The 17,098-nt window shown below is 40.6% G+C and overlaps 1 protein-coding gene and 1 long non-coding RNA gene across 5 annotated transcripts in view; one reads left to right on the forward strand and one right to left on the reverse strand.

The window, feature by feature from the left end:
• Positions 1–73: 73 nt before the first annotated feature.
• On the reverse strand, positions 74–16,834 carry chrna2b (cholinergic receptor, nicotinic, alpha 2b (neuronal)). Of its 2 annotated transcripts, none has more exons than XR_004633483.1 (7): positions 16,162–16,834; positions 11,071–11,222; positions 8,290–8,334; positions 8,025–8,134; positions 4,695–5,856; positions 1,892–3,208; positions 74–505 (listed from the first exon to the last, which is right to left on the reverse strand). XR_004633483.1 is itself a non-coding variant. In XM_034698968.1 (7 exons), exons 1-6 carry the CDS (start codon positions 16,226–16,228, stop codon positions 3,083–3,085), a joined length of 1,662 nt encoding a protein of 553 aa, XP_034554859.1. In that variant the 5' UTR covers positions 16,229–16,833; the 3' UTR covers positions 74–505; positions 3,078–3,082. The 2 variants fall into 2 exon arrangements, 1 of the variants encoding a protein (XP_034554859.1); XM_034698968.1 differs by having other exon boundaries at positions 3,078–3,208; positions 16,162–16,833.
• Positions 1,592–17,098, forward strand: part of LOC117823758 — a 33,800-nt gene continuing 18,293 nt past the window's right edge. The window contains exons 1-2 of one of the 3 annotated variants that reach the window (XR_004633485.1): positions 15,943–15,973; positions 16,139–16,379. This is a non-coding gene — a long non-coding RNA (uncharacterized LOC117823758). Of the gene's footprint in view, positions 1,646–15,935; positions 15,974–16,138; positions 16,380–17,098 lie in introns of those variants that run through there. The other 2 variants (XR_004633486.1, XR_004633484.1) reach the window with 2 other exon arrangements.

The following is a 17,098-nucleotide window of genomic DNA, read 5'->3' on the forward strand; positions in this document are numbered from 1 at the left end:
ATGTCTGTTCTTTCACCTGCTCTCTTGTGGATTTAAATCTTCTCTAGGTGTAGAAATGATAACACAGATAGAGTCCAGTCCTTTTGTTCTTTATCCAATCATTAACTTTGTCTTACAGTACAAAAACATATATGAATGCGTCACTAACATTTACCATCAATGTTAAATTAAAAGGACAAGCTGTTCAGCTAACACATGTACAAACACTTTGAGTATCATTTGCATTCTGGACCTTTTAAACTGTATTTATTACAATATATTACACCACTTCAAACCCCTGAATCAATGCCATGGAGACATTTCTTTATAAATAAATTTATTCCATATTTTGACCATTCAAAAATAAATACAGTCATGGCAGCACGGCCAGGAAAATAAATACATAAATACAAATAAAAGGGGGAAATTCTACCAAACTAGCACAAATGGCCTCAGTATGTGTGTCCAGTGTGATTATACTTCAGACTCCTGGTACAGCATGCCACTGTCTTACACAAGAAGGAAACTGAAAAGGTAAAGGGACTCCCATCAGAGCTGGATAAAGCTTGCATCAGTCACAAAACCATTAATGAATTGCAAGTTTTCTTTCACATTGTTTGAAAAAGTGTGATTAGTGGACATTTCAGCCTGTTTTTATAAGCCTTTAAGTCAAACATTGATTGACAAACAAGATTGATTGAATTTGGGTACATTCAATGTCCCCCATAAATCCTTTGGTGCTATATTTATGGTTCTCATACAGGATCATAAATAGCACAGTGTTGGGTAGGTAGCTTTGCCAGTGAACAGCTAGTCTTAACTGAGGACTTCACTCTCAAGCATGAGCATTAGAGACTTCCAAATAGCTTAAAAACCACTCAACCACTCTGGGTTTGACTGTTGTGAGCTACCTTCAGTCAGAGGACAGGTAACATGTAAACCATGCCGCTTTAGGTGCTTCTGGAAAAATCTGAAAATTTAGTTTTGCAAAGAATTATGTCCAATATACAGAAATGTAGAGATTAAAGCCTTACATTCTCGAGAATAATCTGCTGTTAGTCCTCAGCTTTTGAGTATAACATCAAAAGGTGATCCATAATCTTCATTTTAGTACAGGTAGCTGGCTGCTCTTCTGATATCCCCCTATATTTTAGTATAGCTTACATATGGATTAACCAAAACCTTTAATTAAAACTTCTTTCTCATAAAATTAATTCTTTATTCTCTTAAATGTACGATTTCAATCCCATACATGTATAACTTTAATTCTGTACATTTAACAGAGTTTATTATTGTAAAATTGCGACTTTATTCTCTTTAATTTAAGAGTTAATTCACAAAATCTCTCTCTCTTTATTTAGCAATGTGGCCCTAATCCTCCGTCATATTCTCTAATTTTAATGTGCCAAAAAAAAACATGATTAGCAAAAAAAACTTCTGTATTGTTGTGATGTTTTCCCCCCAACAACCCCCGAATCTGAAAATTCCGAGCATTTGAGGAGTACTTAAATGCAGCACTTAAATAACGGGACAGCTGATTTGTAATCAACGTAAAGCAAACATCTTAATGAATCCCACCTGTCTTGAGAACAAGCTACACCTGCTGGACCACGTGGACATGGATTAAAGTGACGTTTGACTGATATCATCCCACTTCTGAATCATGGTAAATCATAGAACTCATTATTGTGACACCTGAACAGCAGAGATGCCCACACCTGTTTACCCATCATGTTACTCCAATGAACATGCCTGAGAGACAACTTAATACACAGGAACATGTTAGCAAACTAACATTAGAATGCTAACATGCTAACTCTTACATAGTGACTTTAGCATGCTAAAAAATAACAATGGCAAACTCTTGGTATGCTAATGTGCCAATGTTAACTCACAGGACATGACATGTTACCTGACAGGTGAGGCTGAGGAAACACACCTGAGGCTGACAAAAGGCGTCCTTCGACCAGAGGAACTTTACCCAAGAACTGGTGGACCCAGGGTCTAAATTTAGTTCAGGGGTAGATAATCTCCCCCCTAAAAAGCACCTGCTAGGGGGGTAGTACTTTTCAAAGGTCCCGGGGCTTTTGGGGGGCTGGGCCTGCAATGCTGAACGTGTCTGATTGGTAGATTAACTGAAGTGTTTTTATTCCACCTGCCGTCCACAATAACATCACACACATCTGTGATTCTCTTGATTTAGCAGCTTGTAACAGTAGTCTTCTCTCAGCCCACCACGAATGCGTCTCTCCCGGTGTTACAGTTTTAAAAGTGACCCTGTAAACTGGAGACCTTGTAACAGTGTTTGTGGAGTTTACACAGCTGTTGAAACACAGAGGGAGTTCCTGGGAATGCAAACTAGTTTAGTTTTTATTAAGATTTCAAAATATCCACATCAGATATTTAATGATCGTCTAAAGACGTTTATGAGGGATGCATCCGGCTGAGAGTCTCCAGTTAATAGGGTCGCGGTTTAAACCAAAACACCGGCCGATCTCTGCCACGGCTTTTTGAGTTCAAAAGGATTTTAAAGCCGTGTTGAAACGTCTTTGCTACTCCCGCTTATCTCCTCTCACGTGTTGATTCAGTGAATCCATCTGTGATGAAATATAGCACCATCTAAATCTCTTCATGCTAACAGGCTAACTGTTGTGTTGCTCATAATGATACCTGCCTGTTCGTCTGCTTCTATGGTGTCATCTGTGATGAATGGCATTCGTCTTTGTTTTACTGCCCTCTACTGGTCTGGTGGTGTCGTGCATTTACTTTTTTTTTCTCCATACGTCACTGGCCTGATTTGCACAATCTACTCGGGACTCCAGACAACAATGGGGGGCACAGGAACCTTTTAGTTCAGGGTAAAGTAGTTCTGGGGGCTAAAAGACCCCGGAACTCTTGGTCGAAATTCACCTAAAGTGCAGCTTAGTAGAGTCTCATAGATAATAATATTGTCACTTTATGGGGAATTAAAGGTTTAATTTTCATTTGAAGCGTTTGAAAAAATAAAGTGTGGTGTTTAGGTAAGTTATGAGTCACATTCCCAGTCAGGAAGTAAAGTTCAGCTACATTTTGAAGTGATTCTGTTCATGTTTTCTCACAATAGTTAGATCATGCCAGCTAGCCAAGGGGGGAGGAAGAGGCCGATGGTCCCGAGCAGGCACACAATGATGAACATCCACAGGAAGATGCGGTCAATCACCATCGCAACATACTTCCAGTCCTCTTTCACCTGTGGAGAGATGAGAGCAAAGAAAAAGAGAGTTAGAGATGCACACTTCTTATTATGGTGTACTATGCACCTGTCGCAGTTTTCTGAGACCACCTGGCAAATACAAGTCCAGTATTGCTTCTAGCTTTACTCTGTGACCGACTCCTGAGGGAAATCTGTACGTTCACTCTTTATCAGATACTTTCTGACTGTGTATCGACTTTTTGTTGCAGGACAGGTGTTAGAAGAACTTCTTTAAAAAAGTGTCCTGCTGTGACTGACAGTGATGATGTGAGAGCAGGAGGACTGAACTGACTTGATTGGCCTGACAGCTGAACGATGGACTAAATGTTGCTATTAGGTACAAGAACAGGGGAGCTGCAGATTCAGACAGTATTTCTATGGAGGCTCATCACTGCTGGCAGTTCATTTGACATTATTGCACTAGAGGGAATCGATGTTGTGATTGTAAAAACGACGAATCATCAACAGAAAATGCACAATCACTGTAGTTGTGGTACTTTTCACGCCATAATGATCAGGTTTTATCTTCTTGAATTTGTAATGTAAGGCATAAATTGAACATTTATTGGTTTGAGACTGTTACACAGGACTTCAGCCAGATCAATTTCCGGTCCGGCAGACAGCTGGAGTCATGTGACCTAGGTTTTCACACAGTAATAACTGAATCAAGGATTCTCTTCCTCCTCCTCTCCTCATCCATGTTGTCTTTCTGGTCCTCTGAAAACCTCTGACCTGTTGACTCCGGGGCTGGCTCCGCTCATCATGACGGTTTGTTGTTGTAGTTATGTGAAATACGATCTGGTGATAACACAGAGTTATTTATTCTGAAAATTAACTGGATGTTTTCATTTTATTTTGATGCCTGACTTCCTGTCCCGCTTCATCTGCTCTCTTGAGATTGATGCGATGTGCTCTTGCGTCCGGCAAAAGTAAAAGTCTTGGGTATCTGATCCAGAGGTCACTGACCTGCCGGACCAGAGACGCAGCTGGAATGCATGGAGCAGATCCAGTGGAAGTTAACACATTGACTAGAATAGAAACCTATCAGATCCAGTGACTGATTGTAGACGGACCAGATACAGATCTGGTGGAATTTGGCCGTGAGTTGGCAAAATTACCAACAGGAAGACATCATGATGAGACATTTTTAAACTGTTTTCTGACTGAAATAATAGCAGTCATGATAAATTAGGTAAATACTGATTAGTAAAGGTTTTAGTGGAGTGTCGGTGTAGTGTAGATCGTGAACTCACTAAGCTATGATTCCTCCTCTGTGTTCTCTAATCTACAAGCTTGTGTGATTTAGAAGAGAACAGGGACAAGAATCAATGGTGCGATATACTGTACAGTTCAGTACAGTCAAATGGCCTCATAATCTGTGCACTTAAGGAAGTTGGATGCAGTAAATCATGCACCACAGTGATGTCAATGTAATGCATCTTTTTAAGTATCCTGCTGTTGGTTGTGTTTCATTTATACTCACGCTGAAGTCTGCATCCTCGGCCCTCAGATGGTCTGCGATGTAATGCACCCCTTCCAGAGCTCGTATCACACTCGGTGAGAGCAGGAAGCTCGAGTCTGAAACAGTGTTCTCCACTTTGGCAGGCCTCTGAGTGGGGTTGACTCTGCCCGCTGCTGTCTGTCTGTTACCCCCCTCCTGTCGGCTCAAGCTGTTCTGAGGGTTTTTCTGCTGCGGCGGTGGCGTCGACCCCGGAGGCCTTGGCGAAGGAGGTCGAAATGAAAAGTATGAGGTCAGCGTCCCCAGCTCTAAATCCTCGTAGCTGCTCCTCTCGGCCTCCTCTGATATCGTCCCGTCTCGTAACCAGTTGGCAGAGGTGCTGAGGCAGTTGCCCGTTTTGTACCGGTCTATCCTCCCCAGCTGCCTCCGATCGGCCGCCGCTTCCTGCTGGAGCAGCAACAGCCTGCGACGCCGGCCATCTGGCGCGGGCCGCCTCATGAACAGCCAGCGCGGGATCAGGTCCAGGAACACTGAGTGGACCCAGCGGGGCATCTTGTGAGTGCTGGGAGAGCGGTGGTGAACGTTGAGGACGAAGACGGTGATGACGATGGAGAGGGTGACGAAAATCATAGTGAAGAGGAGGTACTCGCCGATGAGAGGGATGACTAGGGATGTGGATGGGATGATCTCCGTGATGAGGAGGAGGAAGACAGTGAGGGACAGCAGCACAGAGATGCACAGAGTGATCTTCTCGCCACAGTCTGAGGGGAGGTAGAAAACCAGAACAGTGAGGCAGGAGATCAGCAAACAGGGGATGATGAGGTTGATTGTGTAGAACAAGGGAAGCCTCCTGATGATGAAGAAGTAGGTGATGTCCGGGTAGATCTCATGGCAGCAGTCGTATTTCTTGGTGTTGTACGTCCCCACAGCGTTGATGATGGCCCACTCGCCACTCTCCCAGTAGTTATTCAGGTCCACCGTGTTTTCGATCTGCTCCAGGTCAATCTTGGCCTTGTCGTACGTCCAGGAGCCGAATTTCATTTTACAGTTCTGCTGATCGAAGGGGAAGAAGGTGACGTCGATGCTGCAGGAGCTCTTGTAGATGGCAGGAGGAACCCAGCGGACTTTACCCGTGTAGAATAGATGAGCTTTGGTCATGTGGGTCACGGCGAACTCACCGTCGGCACTGGAAAAGGAGAGATGTGTATTAATCATGTCACAGCAGATAACAGATCCTGCATTGTGAGAAGTTCCTTTTCAAATATCTTAATCACTTTAAAACTTTCCCATGTAGAAGAGTCCGGATCTGTGACTAATAATCTTCTCCAGTAATCTCCCGTTCATTCATCCCTTTAATGGTGATAATAGCTTCAGCTGAAATCTAATCATGAGCACTTATCATTCCATCAGTTACACACCTTCTTTAATTTCAACTACACATTGTGATAAAACTGACTCCATGGAGCAGAACTCTATCAATCCTCCCATCCCATCTCCCCCCTTTGGATTAATCTCCATTAGATCAATCAATCAATCAATCAATCAATCAATCAATCAATCAATCAATCAATCAATCAATCAATCAATCAATCAATCAATCAAGCTTTATTTATAAAGCAACTTTCATACAAATAATAATGGCAAGACAAATAATTTTTAAAAAAGGATTTTAAAAATAGAGACTAATGCAGACCAAAAACAATAAATATGATTAATTAAAATAAGTGAAAGACTTAAATTAACATTACAAATATAAATAGTTAAAATAAATAAATGAAATTACATAAAGGCTAAAAATATCAATAAAACTGAGTAGATAAATAATAAATTACAAATAGTTATAATTAAGAAAAATAATAAAACAACTTTAAAATCAATATTAAAGTAAAAAGTTAAGTAATAAAATTGTCAAAACCTACATAAAAGGCAGACTGAATAAATATGTTTTCAGTTTACGTTTAAAAGTTTCTCAGGTGAACTCAGAGGATGGAAAAAGACTGTTAAACAATATTTTCACATCAAACTCACTTGTATGAAAGTTGTCTTAAGTTTCAAATAAGATGATTATTAGGCAACAATATGAAATGTACCTGGGGCTGTTATCCAGTATGATGAGACAGATATTTTAAATGGAGTACAAGCTTTACCATGACCACTAGATGGCGCCAGCTTCATACCACAAGTCATTCAGTTAGAGGACATACATTAAGATCTATTTGTTACAGTATGAGGAGCAAAGCCACTCTCATAGGTATGTCTTTTACTCAAACCATAAAAATCCATTACATTCAATAAAGCTGCACACAGTTGGTTTGATTGGAGAATAAATGGTTCCAAATCAATAGACATTTTATGTGCAGATATTTTTATTGTCAATTTCTGTCTTTTCAGCCATTTAAAAAGTGAAAATTCCACAAAAATCTGTCCCTCTTGGTATATTTGATAGCTTTCTTTATCCTTTATGAAAGTCAACTGACTCGAGAAACCATTCGACATTTCCACAGTTCCTCTCTCCCCCCCAAGTCAAGAGTCCGGAGTAGGAGTACACTCTCCTTTGAAGCCCACATCAATAATGTCACCCGGTCTGCATATTTTCACCTGGGCAATATCAACCATCAACCGCCTCCGCCGTCCCTCATACCTAACAACACCGGTTACCTCCCATATTGACTATTACAACTCAACTCATAAACCTCAACTGGTCCAGAATTCAGCTGCCCAGATCATAACCAGAACCCCTTCCATCGAACACATCACCCCTGTCCTACACCAGCTTCACTGGCTGCCTGTCGAATACTGCATAGACTTCAAGATCCTTCTGCTCACATTCAAAGCTCTCCATAACCTTTCACCTCCATCCGTCTCTGATCTCCTTCAAACATACACACCAATCCGCACTCTCAGATCCTCTTCCTCTGTGCTCCTCACTGTACCCCATGCTCACTTAACCTCCATGGGATCTCAAGCTTTCAGCCGTGAAGCCAGCCCCCAGTCTCCGGAACTCCTTACCACTAACCATCCATATCTCTGACTCTCTTTTACATTTCAAATCCTGCCTCAAAACCCACCTTTTTAGAACTGCATATTCTCTATTGAGTGCTTTTTTATATTACATTTGTAAGGTGACCTTGAGTGTCCAGAAAGGCACCCATAAATACAATTTATTACTATCATTATTAGAATTAAAACAAGCTATTTCAAAAAAAGTAGTTTACATTTTCCTGACATCTTATACATGAAACAACATCAAATTATCAATAATCATATTGATTATACTGACAAAAAAACAACACTTCAAGCCGAATAAGTAGGTTTCTTTCATTTTGGTACACGCAAGTCTGATGTCATGCTTACTTGTTGTAAAGGACGATGTCTGGTACCCATATGAGCTCTGAGGGGACTCTTATGGACGTCACATTGTCGTAGTCAGAAGGTCTCCACGTCAGTTTGTAGTCATTCCACTCCTGTGAAACACACAGATAAATATGTTTATAGGGGCTTTATTCCTTCACTCAGATCATTTGATAATCAATAACCATGAGGAAGGTTTTTATAGTCTTAACACTCTGCATCAGCAACACATAAATAATAGATTATCACTTAAGTAAATTCGTCCCACCTGTTTAAGCCACACGTTAGTTGTCATCATCTGGTTCTTCTCGTCCTAGCAGACAGACAGAGAGAGAGAGAGAGGGAGAGAAAGAGTCAGACGGAGAGACTGAGTTAAAGCTGTCGACGCTGTGTTCAGGGCCAGAAGAATAAATGTGAGAGGTTTTTGGAGTTTTGTCTAAGCGAACCCAAAAATAGGCTGCAGCGACTATACTCAGGTGCTTTGATGGATGTAAAGTGTTCTGTGAATGTGACAGGGCAGAGGGTGCAGAAACTAGTTCTCCCAAGTTTGTTTATTTCAACTGTATATAAAAATGCCAAAACATACCGCTGAAAAATAACATATGGGGTAAGACTTTCAGGGTAAATAGGCTTAAAGTTAAGGTTCCTAAAAAGTCTGGTTTTCAGATAGTGCGAATAACAAAGCATTAACTATGCTAATCAAAGCTTTAGGACAAAGTTATTGATCTGAAACATGGAATGAAATATCAAAATGTCTCAGATTGACCTCCAAAATTGTTTTATATTGATCAGTTGTAATATAATAATAACAATAATTGACATATTGATGACTTAGAAAAGATTTAATCAACTTAGACAAACAAACCGCCCATTTTTCTAAGAGTAACATTTAGTAGATTCCTGATGTCAGTCCTTATTCTCCCCCTGACACCACAACATGAATATGAGCCAATAATTAGTCCCTATCTCTTTACAGTACTACAGGAAACATTCATACTGTTAGTATTCATAAAAGCTGTTAAATAGTCAAAAGTTTGGAAACACCTTCTCATTCAAGGGTTTGTATTTATTTGAATTTTTTGAAACACTGTATATTAATACCAAAGACATAAAAACTATGAAAGAACATATATGGAATTATTTAATGAACAAAAATATATTTTAGATTCTGTAAAGTAGCCCCCTTTTTTCTTCATGACAGCTTCCCACACTCTTGGTATTCTCTCAGTCTGCTTCATGAAGTGGTCTCCTGGAATGGTTTCTAATTAACATGAGCCGTGTCAAGAGTTCATTTGTAGAATGACTTGCCTTCTTATTGTGTTTGAGACCATCAGTTGTGTTGTTCAGACGTAGGGTTAGTACACAATGGATAGCCCTATTTGACTACTGTTGTAATCCAGATTATGGCAAAACCAGATTATCACCAGACTGTAGTTGCCTGCTTTTAATGATAAATTGGGTTAGAATGTCTTTCTAGCTGCTCTGAAACAACAAGTGCAGTCTTAATAGCATGGTGCATCTTGTTTTTTTTAAAGGCAACTATTATAAAGCAGTAAAGATCTCAGATAAAACAAGTTGATATTTTTTGCAGCATATAGATATAGGTTTCAGATATTAAAGCTGGGGTTGGTAATCAGATTTAGATACACTTTTTGTCATACTGGTTAAAATGATCTTTATGTCCTGATGGCAATCAATACATAATGTGTTCTTAAAAAAGAGTGAAGAAAAGCTGCTATCTACAGCCGGAGTAAACCTGGGAAAACACCAACCAATCAGCGTTTTTTTGGGTGCCAAAATTTTAAACCATTCAAATCCCGTCCTGCTGTTCTGCCCGTCTCCTGCCGCTGCTTCCCCTGACTCTACTGACTGCCCTTCTCGCTCGACCTCGGGCCTGTCCCCTCTGACCCGATGAGGTGCTTTGCTCAGGACTGTAGTCCGGATCAGAGTCTAAAAAACTCTCACCACGGGGGCTCTGACAAGCAGAAGAATGAATGACATTTAGTAAGTCCTACAGAAATGTATATGTACTGTAGCGTCCGTCCGGACGCTGTAGGGATGACGAGACGATTTGTGAACACGTTGAGCTTTAATAACCGGTCACTGTTGGCCGTGATCACGCCAACCAACAAAACAACAATCAATGTTTGAATGAATGAAGAACTTCTCCTCTTGTCTCTCCTCTCTCCAGCTCACACACCTCTCCTGATGCCTTCACTGACTGTCAACACTGTAGGAATTAAGAGCATCTACACTGAACATGTTTAACAAACAGTAGAGCTGTTACAGTATTATATATGTGTTATAACTTTTCTCCTGATATCGTGTCACCAGTACAGCTGGATAATGCTAGCATGACAGTTGTGAGTACTAACAGCAGCCATGTTTGTTTGTGTTTTTAACTTTCACTATGATAATGTTTTGGTGACGACCGGTTTTGAATCAGTCACCATCATATGGTCGCAAGTCAGCAGCGCTCGTGCATGTGAGCGGGGGGGCTTCGTTTTGGAGGAGCTCTGAGGGAGGAGGGGAGGGGTTAGACGGAGTCATGAGGACATGCTACATTCAAATTCATGCTAGTTTTCCGAGACTGCCAACCCCAGCTTTAAGGAGATTGAAGCATTGAAAACTTGTCTTTAAATTTGGGGCTTTCAAATGTTTAATATTTTACTCATGATTAATGGAGTGAAGGGTAGTAGTTAGTTATGATTAATCATGATTAAGACAACTCAGAGCTCAAACTCTTTATACTTTATACTTGCTAACTGAGCCATGTGCAACTTTTTTTAAAAGCAACACGTGCCACTCAAAAGCACAGTTGTGTGGTTTTGTAACAGCAGCAGCAAGAAGCAGGAAGACACTGCAGTGGCTCAACTACGGTGAGCCAAAAGGGACAAAAGGCACACAATTGGAAAAAAAGAACATGTTCATTTATGACCTGAATCGCATCCAAATTAACTCTTTAACACAGCCCTAGTTTAAATATATCCTCCATTAGTCTTGATGTAGTAATTCATGAGTTCAAACATGCTGTGAACAGTCCACTCACCACGTCAATGAGCTGAGCGATGGACAATCCAAACTTGACGATGACCACATCTGAAATGTTTGGCACGGGTCTGGACCACTTGTTGTAACCAGCAAACAGGGTCTTGAAGAGGTCATCCTCAGCGTGTGAGTAGGTCTTATCCTGGCAAAGAACTTCAAATATAACATCACTTTTAATTCATAAAGTAAGTTCTCTTAATTACACATGAAACATCACACAGAAAGGGAGTATTATAGAGAAGGACACAATAAGGGTGGGATCACATCCCATGTTCTGTCGTCTGAGTCTCCCTTAATCCTTGACTAACAGACTCAAGTGGATCAGGCGGGCATGAGGGGTTTCAGAAGTGGGGTTAAGGTTGTGAACAGCTCATGTTTCTGCACTCTTAACATGTCGGATTCTTCTGTGAAAGTTTTATCGACTTTTCCACGAAACAAATCTTCTGATCTCTTGATCTGATCTCCCTGAGTGGGTCGTCTCCCTGAGTGAGCGAGGTGAGGCAGACAGGGAAAGCATCTCTCCTTTCCTGTTCGCTAATTCCCTCTATTTAACTCTGATGTTTCACTATCATCATGTTTGTGTGGCGTCATATTAATTGTTGCTTAATCTAATTGATTTTGAATATTCAGTCCGGACAGATTTGAGCTCCGCCTCAGAGTGTGTTATTTTTCAGCAGAGTAAAAAGCTTGGAAATTGACAGGGATCCCGTCCCTGGGGGATTACCGCTTCCACCTTAATCAGTGTAGTCAGAGTCAATTACACACATCATTACTTGCTAGTGTTAAGTGGAGGTGAGCTAATTTCTCACCAGTGAAGGGTGTTTATTGTGGAGCTGTCTGTCACTCTGCTACAACTGATGCATAAAACAGCTAACAGTTTTCACCTGAGCTGAGCGGGAACACTTTGTTTGCATTGCATATGAACACCAACTACCACTATGTTATTTTCCAAGCTATTTAAATGTTAGGGTTTAAAAGATGTGACAAACATACACAACTACTGTTTACTTTGATGCATAAATACTAGGCATGGGCATTAGAATACTATGCAACAATCACTGGCATCTATTCGGTGATTATTGGTAATGGAGCAGGACCAGGTGCTGCTAGTAGCGGTCTGTCTCACGTAGTATCCTTGAAGTCACCCATCTGTTTCTGAAGCATCGACGGGAGCCATATTGGAAATGCTGAACTCAACTTAACGTCTGTTGAGCTAGTGTGAGGTAAAGAGGCAGGCTCTGAGCCTCCTAGCCAACAGCTACAGTGTTCCCGTCTGTCAGTCTATTCAGTCATGTCCTTAGATGGGTATAACTCGTTATTTTATTATCTTCTGAACTGTCGTGTTATACAAAAATTAATTATTGCTTAAGTTGAGTGGTTATATGCCAGACACAGCCTACATACAACATTATCTCAATTTTCTAGATAAAAATATCTCCAAACTGCTCCAAGCTACAAGATGACATCTGTCATTTGTGCTTGTTTAAATTTGGGTAGTAGAGCGTTATAGTATTATACCAGTAGCCATTAACCAGAGCTACAGACCCAGCTAGAGGCAAGTTATGTTAGATTAGGTTAGGTCACTTTATTTACATCCGTAGGTAAATTAGTTTTGCAGCAAGATAATGATGACGACCAGTTTTACATCCAGTTACAAACAACATTAACATGAAACCACACAAACCAGTTGAAATTGACAAACTTTCAAAACACAAAAACATGATTTAAAGTACTCAGGCTCCACCGCCCATAATTTAAAAGAGAGAGAAAAAGATAATTAAATTAGATATATACACAAAAATAGCTCAGATAAATACCTCTGGAATAAAACCAACATAAAAGCAATTATAAAACCAAATTAATAATGCTAATAAGTAAATATGTGCAAATAAATAAGTTGCTGCACTACAGCTCAGACACAACATATGACCCCTATTCAAAGCCTACAATAAAAATAGGAATAGTCCTTTTAACTGAGTAGTAATTTGGGGGCGGACGAGTGAGGGTTAGCAACTCATTTGAAGATAGAGCTACAAGCTAGTAAGGTAAGCTTAAAGACAAGCTTCAGGAGTGAACTACCTGCCTGGCTTTTTAAACTTCAATTTACATTACATTAGCTCTGTAGCAGACCCTATCATCATTTTTTGTGCAGACTTAATGGTGATCTCAATTTTCTCATTTTTGAAGAGGCTGATGAAACGTGTTGCTCTAAATAATTATGACGCACAGATCTTTTGCAGAGCAGAGAGCTGACCTGCAACCTGTGCAATAGCAACACTATTCCCAAACTGGCTCAAATATCTCTTTGGTTTCCTGTATTAGAACTTCCTGCTACCTATAGACTTAGATGTGTGCACTTACAGCCTTTTTTTTCTTCTTTCATAGTTTAATGTACAATTATATGATTAGACCAATGGGAAAGCTTCCCTCCAGAGATCTACAAGCAAATGCTGAAGAATATTTATGTTATCCAAACCTCAGTAATCAGTATTTCAGAATCTACTGGGAGGCCATTAAGCTTACATGCTGTTATCACCCACTCCCTTTGGATCCCTGTTTGACCCTGCAAGGGTAAAATGCAACACAATGAAGCGTGCCTTCCTCAAGGATCTTAAAACAAGACCTTGGACCACATGCAACTGATAGCCATCATTGTCTCACACCCAAGGCCACATCAATACCTGTCTGAAGAGTGAATTGTGGACTGCATTGATGAGTATTTACAACCCAGAACTGTAATGAAGGGTAACCATGAGATCGGGTTTCAATGTTTCATGGTTCTAACCTGAGGGACACAGTCCATGCAAATCAGTCTGAATGATTTATTGCAAATGCTAATTATGTGGCTTCAGGGTCTTTTCAAAGAAAGGGTTGACAAGGAAGTAGATGCAACGTGTCTGTGTAACTCAGTTATCTTAAAACAGTGGTCTGTGGGCACCATAATGTGGGATGTAATTGTTTTAGCACTAGTAAAGAGGCATTAGATTTGGATAATTGTACGAATTCAGAGGTAATTTACCGAGAAACACTTGGGCTCATCCCCTGCCATCATGCACTAATTTCATTCTGGCAAACAAGCGGGCACCAGAGCCGTCTTATCTGTTCTCCTGACAGTCCGGGTGGTGCATGTTCATCTGGCCGTGCACCTGGGAAGTACCAGATGTGGAGCTCGGAAAAAGGCTCTTGGGTGCCATAGATCAAAGCTTCCTGCCAGCAGAGACTCGAAATGAGATGACACCTCCGACAGCCAACACGCTGGGCCGTGGATGTTGGATTGAGGCCAAACCCCTTGGCGAGGTGTATAAAACACTGACCAGTTTGGATGATCGAGTCAGCAGCTTCTCAGGCCAGGGGCACTTTTGTGAAATTGGGCTGTCGAATACTGATGAGTAAAAAGTTCACTAAAACATCTACATGTGACAATTTCTGCACCAGTGGACTAAAATTGCAGTTTGGAATCTGGACTCTGCCGGTGTCATAATGAGAGGCATGTTGGCACCAGATCAAGCACTTTAACATCTGATTGCTGAAGCATGTCAAGACGGGGGAGGGGGACAGAGAGGCTTCTTTGAGATCACAGTGACGGATGAGGTTTGAAACCTTCTGTCATGTATGTAACGAGAAGATATGTTATCAAGTTTGTGCACACACTCCCTTGTTGCATTCGAGTGAGGAGAAAAGTCAAACTTTCTCATATGAAAGATTCATTATCTGTCTTCCACTGCTGCCTGAACTTTAAATATTATCATCTTCAGCACTGTATCTACTTATATGTTCACAGCAAGGTTGGAAAAAGTGCCCAACACATAATGTATAGGGACTAGGGATGCATCTTGGATTTATGCATATATGTAATATGCCTGTATTTTCTCACTAATTTTGGCAAATACAGATATACTGTACTGAATTGACCTGTTACTCTCACGTTCTAAAACAAGATAGACAACATTTGATTTGATCAGAAATAATAAATGTATTCTTTTTCAACTTTAGACATTTAATATTGTGTCTGCTATCTGTTCCTTACACTTCAAATCAATCCATACAACCATTACAGCGATTTCGTGTGCATAATTAATGGGTCACATTATTGTCCAACAATATTGTGCATCCCTAATAGGGACATAATAGTTAATATTTTCTTAGAGGTAGTTCATTATTCAAAGGTTGCACCCAGAAACATACTCTAAAATACATTCTGAATATAAATATGAATTAATAAAGATAGGGTTTGCTTTTTTGCCTCGTCCGTTGATAAGAGTTGTGACGTTCACGAACGAACCAAATCTATTGACCGGCTCTTTACCACGAATGATGGGAACTGATTTGTAGTTGCGTGCCATTCTTTTTTAAATGTTTTAATCAACAGGAGATGTAAATCATCCTCTCAGTGAATATTTCCACAGATAAAATGAGTCATCCCCAGGCTGGCTTCTTAAAAATAAATAAATGAATAATATAAAAAGGAGCCAGTCTTTTGGACGGCTCTTTGAAAGGAGCGGATCCACAAGATCCAGCTCCCTTCAAAGAGCCGCTAATCAAATTAAGTTATTTTTTATGACGTGCATTGCTTCTTAGTGTCAATATCTATATTGTGAGGTTAAGGATACCAAACTCACAGACAGCAGGAGACAAGACAGCTAGCTACTCTGTTCTTTTTGGTATTTTCAAATTAGCTTGTACATTATTGTTTATTAAAACTACAAAATTAAGTGACTCAGACTGCTGTTAAAGTGAAATATTGGAACACCTATGTTATATTTATTTCTGCTAAAAGTAATAAGAACAACATGTTAATCAATGTGGCTAATTTTGTAGTTCTTAGAAAACGCTTACAAAAGGTGAGTTGGAGAAATGCATCATGGGAGATATTAGAAAACTCGCGCAGGTGTTCTGACTGAAAGGTGAGCCGATATTTTCCCGCTTTTAAACCACATATCTTTATATTTATAGGCGCTAAAATTGATAAAGTTGATGTATTTCTGCTGGAAAATGTCTACTTTAACATAAAATGTTACTTTGCGTGTCACAGCGTGGTTTTGAACTTCCCTTTGTTACTTATCCACGAGGAAATGTAATGAAACACGCTTACCTGACCGACACATGAGCAGCAAACAGAGAGCAGCCGTCTCCAAAGAGAACAGGTGGTTTCCTCCCATTTTTCCCTCTGGCTGTAAGAAGTCCAACTTCACCGGAGAGCATGGAGGTGTTCCCGTCCGCTGCCTCAACGTTACCTGGAAACCGGGCTGTGTGAGCAAACTCTGTCATCTTCGCGGCTGGGAGGCATATCAGGACAACTTCAGCACCACTGTTAGTACAGCTGCGTTTATATCTGTGGGCGGGGGAGTCAGTATGACGAGACTTTGGCTGAATAACTTTGCTGTCTGCTGCTGCCTTTGAGCTCAGCATGGGGAGATGTGCTCCACGAGCCTGTCCGCGCGCAAAGTCGGTGAGCTGTCCATCACCTGGTGCTGAATCAGAGCGCAGTACTGTCACACTATCCTTCCTGTTAAAAGAAAGACGAAAACAGCAGACAAAAAGTCTCTGTATCTAAATTATCCCTCAAAAATCCACTTTTACGCACGGTGCCAAGAATTTACGCGTCCTAAACGACCTTATCTACGACTCCAACATCCATATGGAACCAGGTCAGTTGTTTCCATGATACAAGCTGCATTGTTGTTCTGCTCTGTCAGGTCCGCAAAACAGCATCATCCACAGTGAGCAGCCAGAACACGACTGAACACCTCGCGTCTTTCTTCTGGTACCTTTCACAGTCCCTCCTCCTTCCTCTTTCCTGCTCCCTCTCTTTTACGCACACGCGCAAACACACACACAGCAATCACAACAAAAGTGGTGCCTTGCATAAAGGCTTATATGAAGTTAGATAATAAGTCTTATTAGATCAGGTTTGATGCATATGAGTAAGCACTGACCTTGATTTTGTAAAACATTAAAGGATGTAAATATGTGACACATGCTGCTGGAAAAACGCCCACTGGATACTTCTATGGGAAACAGCTAGAGGG

This window comes from Notolabrus celidotus, chromosome 13, assembly GCF_009762535.1.
Source record: "Notolabrus celidotus isolate fNotCel1 chromosome 13, fNotCel1.pri, whole genome shotgun sequence".
Classification (NCBI taxonomy): domain Eukaryota; kingdom Metazoa; phylum Chordata; class Actinopteri; order Labriformes; family Labridae; genus Notolabrus; species Notolabrus celidotus.

What these genes read in the sequence shown, in the direction of transcription:
- chrna2b (XM_034698968.1), bottom strand. Translation starts at nt 16,228, where the DNA reads ATGGGAGGAAACCACCTGTTCTCTTTGGAGACGGCTGCTCTCTGTTTG. An exon ending in GCTGCTCATGTGTCGGTCAG is followed by an intron (nt 11,223 to 16,161) that starts GTAAGCGTGTTT and finishes TTATATTTGAAG; the next exon opens with TTCTTTGCCAGGATAAGACC. An exon ending in TCGCTCAGCTCATTGACGTG is followed by an intron (nt 8,335 to 11,070) that starts GTGAGTGGACTG and finishes TCTGTCTGCTAG; the next exon opens with GACGAGAAGAACCAGATGAT.